We start from the raw sequence: 10,199 nt of genomic DNA, 5'->3' as shown, positions 1-10,199 counted from the left end.
AATGTTAAATAATAATGAAGAAAGAAATAAAAGATTTAGGCTAAATAATAATAAAGAAATAAATAAAAAATCAAATTAATGTTAAATAGTTAACGACGTTAGTGCCAGTTTTAAATATAATTAAACAAGGAAAGGAGAGTTCTATAAATGATAAAATATTAGGAGAGTTCTAAATTTGAAAAATCGCTCCAACCACAGTCTTAAATGTATCATTATTCCCAATTTCTATTAGAGACCAAGTTCGAAGAGAGTATTTAATTAGAGGCCCTTATCAACCATTTGGTCATAGCTATCCTCGAAAAAAAATTGGTAAAGTGTGTAGGAGCTTTCAAGATGTTTGGTTTACAAAGTTTTCATGGTTAGAAGCATATCAAAAGATGTTGCTTTTTGTTTTTTGGTGTTATCTCTTTACAAACTGTCATAGAGGATGTCGAGTTAGAGATGAAGCATTTACTAATTCAAAATAAGAAATTGGAGAAAAGCGATTGAAATAGTTAATACACATGTTGGTGGTGTAGCTAGTGTTCATAATAAGGCAAGCACACAACTTGAAGCTTTTCAAAATCAACGACAAAGTGTTTCACATTTTCTACAAGCACATGGGCACGTAATGGAGATTGTGTATCGTACTCGATTAACGGCAACTTTAGATGTTACACGGTTTCTTTTAATGCATGGTTTGCCTTTTCATGGACATGCCGAGTCATTAAATTCTTTAAATAAATGTAACTTTCTTGAATTGATTAAGTGGTATATTCAAATAAATGATGAGGTTTCCAAGACAATGAGGGATAATTCCCCTAGAAACAATCAAATGAAATCTTCAAAAATTCAAAAAGAGTTAACACAGGCTTGTGCTACTGAAGTCACAAATGTCATTCTTAATGATATATAAGACAATGTATTTTCTCTTATGCTTGATGAGTGTCGAGATAATTCAGTCAAAGAGAAAATATGAGTTGTTTTAAGATATGTGAACATATATGGATGTGTCATTGAAAGATTTCTTGTTGTTGTGCATGTGCTTGACACTTATGCTATTTCCTTAAAGAATGCAATTAATGAATTATTTGCAAAACATAAATTATCATTATCAAGAATGAGGTGTCAAGGATATGATGGGGTCTCAAATATGCGAGGTGAGTATAATGGATTGAAGGCTCTCATATTGAAGGAAAATTCATCTACAAGGTATGTCCATTGTTTTTCTCATCAACTTCAACTACAACTTGTCATTGTAGTACTGTTAAAAGTAATCGGATTTTGAGTGATTTTTTTCAGTATGTTACTATGATTGTGAATATTGCTGGTGTTTCATGTAAAAGAAAAAATAAATTTAGACAAGTTAAACATCATAGTTTTAGAAGGTTTGGAGAAAGGGATATTGTTAGTGGTAAAGGAAAGAATCAGGAAATTAGTTTAAAAACCGGGGATATTTTCGTTTGATGACTATCGTCCATTTGATGTTTTCGTGGAATTCTGTTTTAAAAGTGCTTGAAAATGTGCATGATGATGGTATTAATGATGATAGTAGTGGTATGGCTGGCAGTTTAATTGAGAAGATGGAGTGTTATGAATTTGTGTTTGTGATTCATTTCATGAAATATTTATTGGGGATCACAACTGAATTTTCGCTTGCTTTACAACAAAAGGATCAAAACATGATATTGGATGTCAGTTTGATCAAGACGATGAAAATTAGGTTACAAAAATTTAGAGAGGAAGGATGGAAAACATTTGGACGTCGTTAACACATTTTGTAGCAATCATATGATCCAAGTACCTAATATGGAAGAAAATATAAAAGTTCGCGGTCGTAGCAGGCGTAATGGGCAAATGATTAGTAATTTTTATCACTATCGTGTTGAAATTTTTTATGAGGTATTTATTCTACATATTTTATTAAATTTTAGTGTTTCTTTACGATATTGTTTTCTAATAATCGTTTTTCAGAATCAAATACAATACTTTTATTGCTTGTTTAGATTGAAAGGACACTTTTTTTAAGTTTGATATTGGTAAGCTACCCCACCTTGCTGAACATTATCTGGATGATTTTTCACCAATTAATCATATAATGCTTGAGAACGAGCTTGAGACTTACATTAAAAATGTACGAAATAAATTTTCAATGATTGGAGATTTGAGGAGTCTTGCTAGAAAGATGGTTGAAACTAAAAAGAATGTTGTTTTATCATTAGTATATTGTTTGATTGAGTTGGCAATGGTTTTACCAATTACGACAGCTTCTGTTGAAAATGTTTTTCTGCGATAAAAATAATCGAGACTGGTTTACGTGAGTAAATGAATGAAAGTTTGGTAGTATATATCGAGAAGAAGATTTTTGCTACAATTGAAAATGAATAAAATTTACAACATTTTCAGCAAATGAACATTGTAGGACACAATTGTATCATCTTGTTTGTACGTCCCTGACTTAATGTTGGTGATATAGTAGTTTAAGTATAAGAAAATAATTATTCTATTGGTATATACCTAATTTTATATTTTTGTTATCGTTACTCCTTTATTATTTTTGATATAATTGTTATATAATTAAAAATATATATATATATATTATAAAAATTTTGAGACCAAGGTGAAATTATAGAAAAGTGGAACAAAAAGTTCAGAAAAAAAAGACTTTTATAGAAAAGAAATTAAAATTTCATTCAAAATGAGAATTAGGTTACAAAAACATAACTTAACTTTTATATATATATATATTCATAAATTTGTTTACTTTTTCTTTTATTAAAACAAATGTATGGATGAAAAAAGTTCAAAAAATCATTTTTGTTAGCTTCCTTTTTAAAATTTTATTAAAAAAATTTCAGTTATAATTTTTTTAGTATAACAAGTACAACACAGGCTAAAAATAGTTATTTTTAAATGTGTTTTTATTTAATATTATATAGCCCAATTTACAAAATTATTCTAAAATGAGCATACTTTTAATTACCACTAATATACTAATTGAATAAAACTCTATCATGATAAAGAAGCTAGGTTGATTCACAGCTAGTTATAATATAAAGAAAATATACTATAATTATGGCCCCAAACCCCAAAACCTTAACTAAATAAGTTCTGAGTAGAAATTGAAGGCTTTTAGTCTCTTATGTGACTATTCCTATGATTAATGAAAAGTATATAACAAATACTCAGATATAAATGTGTACCTAATATTTATTCTTACCAAACACTATACAAATACTATTATAATATCTTGTAAGCATGAAAAACAAGTTGTCATGGGAGGACAGAATTCAAAGCTATTTGTCTGTCAGATGGCTGCATTCTCATTTCATTTCAGAGCCCATTTTGTACGGACTTAACAAGTTTTGGACCCACTGCCCATTGCCCTTTGTCTAACCCATTAGGAAATTCCCATTATTCATCTTCTTCCTGTCATTTCTAAGCTAAAGCAAAATACTACATTCAATTACATATACACTTCTCCATCCAATCTTGGTACACATTATAGATTACACTAACCTAAATTATACACATCAAATAATGAATATAAAGGGTCCCATTTCCATCACCAAATTCTAAACTCTAGATGAAGTCAACATGCATAGTACAGCTTATTTGTTAGCATATAAAAATTCTTGATCTAAAAACATATCTGAGATTATGTTAAGAAACTAAATCAGGATCCGAATGAGCTTTATATCCTATTCTCATTCTCAGACAACTGCTTTTAAATAATATATCTCAGAAAGTCATATGAAACCCAATTGAAAAGTCATAATAGAATGTATCACTGAGAAAGAAAGAAAAATAAAAGACCCAAAGAAAGGAAACATTCAGGCAGTGCTACAAAACCTATCACAATAATAGAATCAGAGATTTCAAGATAGTTCTGGGTATCATTATCTCTCTGTATCTTTTCCTTCTTTATAACACACAAAATCCAGCATTTCTCTTTGGTATTCTGATAAGCAAATGGCTTAGATAGTGAAGCAATGGAACTAACCCTTTCAAATCTTCAGTAAGTAGAGTCGTGACTCGGACTTTCTACATGCATATCCATGAATGAATCGTTGGAGTTGCAGGGATTTGGATCTCTGTTTTGTTCTTGGAGAAAGTTAGATTCGGTGTTTCTGAATCCATTTGGAGCAACAACAGACAGAGGCTGAGGAGGAATGTTATTGTAGCTATTACCACCTCCACGAGAAATGTGATAGTTTTGAAGACTTCTACGAACAGGGCTTGACAAGGCATTGGAGAAAACACAGCTCTTGGGTTGTTGATCACCAGAAGAACCTGAAGAAACAAGGGAACTAGGGTTTGCTATGTTCATTGTTGGTTGTGGATTCTGATTATGCAGTGGTGCTCTAGGAGACATTGATGGCTCCTCTCCATGATAATCTAGCTCTGCCTGCAAAATAAAATAAAACCCCCACTAGTTAGAATTTCCGGGTGTTCTTGGGTGGAAAGTTCTTAAAAAAGAGAGGAGAGAAGACATCACCGGAAAGTAATTTTTTCATACCAAGTATTCTAATTTTATATGTTTCAAAGTTGTGGCACTTAAGAGCAATTGTTTCATCTTGTAAATGTTGCAGTCTTTTCATATTGTTTGATGAAGATCCAAATAACCCATTATCTCATAAAAAATTACTTCATCTCCAAAATTTAGGGGAAAACTTGTTTGATGGAAAAATGGATTATTTGGGGGTAAATGACTAAAACATGTTTTGTATTTAGTATTTTAAACATTTTATAAATAGTGTAAAAGTATTTTAGTAGACAATTTGAATGATGTTGTGATAAGAGTTTACTTGGGCCTTGTTCAATCTTGGGTTATCTGGATAACTGGTAGGTTATTTCAAAATAACTTTGTTCCATGTAGGTTATTGAAATTTGGGTTATTTGAGTGTAATTTGAGTCAAAAGCCATGTATAAATATATAACGAGAAAAGAAAGAAGAAAAAGAAGATAATTTAGTTTATGATTTGAATGATATGATCAATGAGGAAGAGGATTGATAATGGGATAGTGGGTTATTTAAGATTAAATTTAAATAACTCAAATTGAAAATAACCCTTCATCAAACAAAGCCTAATATTTTTTAATAATTTTCATATAAAATTTAAAACTACCAAAAATCTACAATTCAAAGGGCATATTGGACAGGACAATACACACAAAGAATCCCATTATCTCATATCCCTTATCAAAAATATCAGGATTTAAAAAGAAAAAAAAAAGTCCTCAAACAAGCTCTAAGAAATCCATTAAACGTTTCCAGTAACAGCAGTAATGTATTGTTTGTGTTGATATGAGAACAAGTAAACTGACTCCCTCAAGGTAAAGAAGGAAGGAAAACCATACATGATATAGAAAATGGTTAAGACAGAAAAAACAATACCTGCAGATAACCTAGTATGTCTATAGTGTTCAATCTAGATCCTCCCTCCTGATGTCTCAATATCCATTGATAAAGTTTTTCCTGCAATATGTTTAGCATGAAAATGTAGACACTGAAAGTCACATGCATCTCCGACGAAGTTTATAAATCATTATGAGTAAATTTATTCTACAAGTCAAAATATCTTAAAGGAAATCGAACTCTCTTATGTCAAGACACTTACCACTTGAATTACAATTGGCGGGTATTTCTATGCCATCACATTGAATTGCGACAAAATCATGAATTTAGTTAAACAGCCAAAGTAAAAAAATTAAGTTATAACAAACATTAATTATCTATCACTAAGTCCAAATGCAATGACATATCCACACAACATGTGAAAACCATATGACATATCTTCGCAATAGGTATACTAACTTTACAACAGAAACAAACAAGTCACTACGATAGCCTAATAAAAGTATTCCCCGATATGGAAGAAATGCCTCTATAGAATTCGATGTGTTTCAATGAACTAAGGCTGCCTTTGATAAATATCATATAAAGTGACCAACATATGAAGATGAACATGAAGATGTACAAAACAATCCCATCATTCCCTTCAAGTTTATAACATAATCTACTTATTTTTCTTTTATCCCCTTGGAGGAAGGCTTCTTGTAACAGCCCCAAACTAATTAACCCTGTTGAATAGGAGTGTCATGATATCTACATTATCAAGTCATGTTCTTCTACCTAAAGAGTTCAAAGAAAGAAGAGTACTTTACTTAATAAAAATACAGATGCATCAGAAAAGCAGTACCAAAGCTTGATAACAAGTCAGTTTCAGGGTCCAGAACAGACAATTTAATCAATCACTGAATCCTTGTTCAAGTCTCAACCTTAGAACACTATGAAATTAGAATTTAAAAAGCAATATAGTCATCCAGTTAGACACACAAATATAATTAACACCTTGGAATTGACTTCCATAAGCACAGAACTATACCAGTCCATGACGTTCACCGGCCTGAAATGTAAGCTTTTGCTGGTGCATCGCTTGCGTATAGAGCTGGGAAAGGGAGTTTGCAGCGCTACAAAATGCAGAATACATCGTTCGATCAATCTCATCTAGGCTTGTGGCTACCGATTTCCTCTTTTTCCCCATCTAAACACCGATTTCTTATTCTTCTTCTCTCTCCTTCACATACACAGAGAAATCTATCTCTTGCATGCGTTATTCCGATTCCGATTGAAAAGGGCTCAAGCGATTGTTCTTTAAGAACCGGGCCTTGAGATTGCTGCGAGAAATGGTCACGCGGCGGTTGGATAGGAGGGGTGGGGACTGGTGTCAAGAACCAAATTGTGTCTGCAACAAGTGTCAGGAGAAAGTAACAAAGAAAATTAAATTAAAGATAAAAAAAAACATGAGTTGGTTGAGAAGTAATTTGTTTAATATATCAAATAGAAGGATAAATATTGAAAAATTGGTGATATGAATAATATGAAAATATATACAAAAACACGTGATTGAATTTAAATTTGAAGAAAAATTTCATTTTCTAAGTTTATTTACGTGTTGTATATCATTTTTCGACACCATTTATGATACCAAATTATTGTTCTCTATCGTTACTTATAATAAATTTTCGATATAAATTATCATTTTTTATTTATTTTTTTATTCTTTTTTAACATTTGTTTTTATCTACTACCCTAGTTATCTAATTATGTGTGCATTATAATTCATATGTCCCGGTTAATGGCCAATTTATTTTCTTAATTATCTGACCAACAAAGAATAAATTAAAAACTAATATTTTTCAAATCATATTTAACTTAAATTAGTTCTACTTAACTCATTACACAACTCATATAAATATTATTCACAACTCATATAAATATTATTCATTAATTAGTATAATTTTATTGTAGTGTAAGATTAAAAAATAATATTATATTCAACAACACAAATATACATTACTATTATACAAAATTATCAAGATTGGACATAAACAACTTATTAAGAACCAATTAAAATATTTTAATATAAAAAAAGAAATTAGTACTAATTGAGTGTGTTGGTGTAAAATTTTAAGTTATAAAATTAATATTATAATATTATAATTAGTTAAAATATATCTAATATGATTATAAAAGTTAATATTAGAAAAATATGTTTATGCGGTGTTTCACTTTGTTTAACAATGTTCTTCCATAGAGTCCCATAGAGTTTTATTGAGAAAAATGGTGGGATTTATGGTTAAGGGGTTAAATATTTGATCTGAATCAAATATTTGATCGAATTTGAATAAATCAAATTCAAATTTCATTTTCGGTTTTTGAATCAAATTTTAAATCAAATCGAATTTCAATACGGTTTTTGGTTTGATTTTCGAGTTTAGTTTTCAACTCGAAAACTAAACAAAAAATCGAATTTATTTTTTATTATTATTTTAATTATATATTTTATTTGATATAATTAAATAATTATATATATCATTATATATTAAATTAGGTAAGACGTTAGCCTTTACAAATTTATATGACTCTAATCCCTAAAATTTGTTAATAGTGAAGGTAAAAAAAGTTCAAGTTCAATTATTGTAATAAAGAGTACAATTGTGTATGTGTGATTAATATTTGGTCTCAACCGAATATCCGACCGAATTTAAATAAACTAATTTGAATTTCAATATTCGGTTTGATTTTTGAATTTGATTATAAATAAATAAAAATTCGAAAACCCAAAACCGAACCGATAAATACTCCTATTTAGGATGATATTCTCATTGATAATAAATGTATGTAGAAAAACGTGGTTACTGATATTGTTGGGAATAAAGTGAAATAATTACCACACTATTGATAATAAATTATTCCTCACTTGATTGGATCTTTAGGAGCGAGAAAACAACAAACATAAAAGGAAATATAAATAAAAACAAGCACACCAAGAATTTAACGTGAAAACCCTCCTCAAATTAAGGAGTAAAACCTTGGAACTTTTATCTAAAAGAATCTTCACTATAATCAAATGTTAAACATAAAACAAATAAAGATAAGAACTAAAAAATATATATCACTATCTCTCTACAAGTGTATGCTAGATGACTTTCAGATGTGTTTTAATAAGACAACTTCCTCCAGCTTTTACGAGGACAGCTCAAGAGTCTTTTTTCAATAAGACAACCATGCCCATATTTAATACAAAAGAACTTTTGAGCTTCTGGGCTTCTGAACTTTAGGGATTCTGACTTCTGAAATAGACTAGGCTTTTTATTTCATAGTTGAGAGCCCAATCAAAATAACCCAACAAACTCCCCCATCACAACTATGGAAGGGTTGCTATCAAACCCGCGGTTGAACAACAAAACTCAAATTTGCCTTTTGGTAGTGCTTTGGTCAGCATATCAGCGTCATTATCATCTGTATGCACTTTCTCTAAAACTAACAGCTTTTCATCTAGAGCATCGCGTATCCAATGATACCTCACATCAATGTATTTCGATCTATAATAAAATGTTGAGTTTTTTGCAAGGTAAATCGCACTTTGACTATAACAATATAGTACATATTTATCTTGCAAAAAAACAAATTCAGATAATAATTTCTTAACCCAAATTAATTCTTTACAAGTTTCAGTTACTACAATAAGTTCAGTTTTAGCGGTTGACAACGCAACACATTTTTGAAACCTGGATTGCCAAGCAATAGCTCCCCCTACAGAATTAATCAAATAACCAGAAGTAGATTTTTTTCGAATCAACATCACCTGCCATATCAGAGTTGGTATAACCAACTAAATCCGGACTCTCATTTCCATGTCAAAGTCTCAAACTTGATGTACCTTGAAGATATCTCAATATCCATTTGATAGCGTCCCCATGTTCTTTTCCTATATTGGAAAGGAACCTACTCACAGTGCCAACGGCATGAGCGATATCTGGTCTTGTGCTAACCATGGAATACATAAGACTTCCAACAGCAGAACCATAAGGAATATTCTCCATATCTTTTTTCTCATCATCGTTTGAAGGACAAAGTTTAGAGCTCAATTTAAAATGTGCTGCAGGAGGTGTGGAAACACAATTGGCCTTCTCCATATTGAATTTCTGCAACATCTTTTCAATATATTGTTCTTGAGACAACCATAATTTCTTTGTCTTTCTATCACGACTGATTCTAATTCCAAGAATCTAATTCGCTGGTCCAAGATTCTTCACCGCAAAGGACTATCCTAAGTCTTGTTTCAACCTATTAATTTTCACAGCACTTTAACCAACAATAAGCATGCCATCAACATAAAGTAAGAGAATAATAAAGTCATTAAGAGAGAATTTTTGCACAAATATACAATGGTCGGAAGTAGTCTTCTTATAGTTGTGTTCCTTTATGAACAACTCGAACTTCTTGTACCATTGTCAAGGAGTTTGTTTCAAGACATACAAGCTTTTCTACAAACATAATTCTCTTTACCCTTGACCTTAAACCCATCAGTTTGATTCATGTAAATCTCTTCTTCTAATTCACCGTAAAGAAAAGTCATCTTCACGTCCATTTGTTCAACCAAATGAGCTTTGTGTCGATAAGTTGAATTATGCTCATCTTGCTTTAGTCTATACACCCACCTAGTTTTCAAAGTTTTCTTTCTTTTTGGTAATTCTATCAACTCAAATATATGATTGTCATGTACAGATTTTATCTCATCTTTTATAACATAAACCCATTATTCGCTATCTTTAGCCTCTTCATATAACTCTGGCTCCCCCCATCCCTCACCAACGTATATTCATTAGGAGAATATCTAGTTGAAGGTTGTCGATCTCTCGTAGATCGT

At 30.7% G+C, this 10,199-nt stretch overlaps 1 protein-coding gene across 1 annotated transcript; it reads right to left on the bottom strand.

Annotated features, from left to right (window-relative positions):
- Positions 1–3,617: 3,617 nt before the first annotated feature.
- On the bottom strand, positions 3,618–6,738 carry LOC124926460. Its single transcript, XM_047466688.1, has 3 exons — positions 6,369–6,738; positions 5,378–5,458; positions 3,618–4,387 (listed from the first exon to the last, which is right to left on the bottom strand). The coding sequence occupies exons 1-3, from the start codon at positions 6,525–6,527 to the stop codon at positions 3,995–3,997; spliced, it is 633 nt and encodes a 210-aa protein (XP_047322644.1). The 5' UTR covers positions 6,528–6,738; the 3' UTR covers positions 3,618–3,994.
- Between the last annotated feature and the right edge of the window lie 3,461 nt (positions 6,739–10,199).

Source organism: Impatiens glandulifera, chromosome 2 (assembly GCF_907164915.1).
Source record: "Impatiens glandulifera chromosome 2, dImpGla2.1, whole genome shotgun sequence".
NCBI classification, from domain to species: domain Eukaryota; kingdom Viridiplantae; phylum Streptophyta; class Magnoliopsida; order Ericales; family Balsaminaceae; genus Impatiens; species Impatiens glandulifera.
The sequence above is the reverse complement of the archived record's forward strand: the minus strand, read 5'-3'. Positions and strand labels throughout refer to the sequence as shown.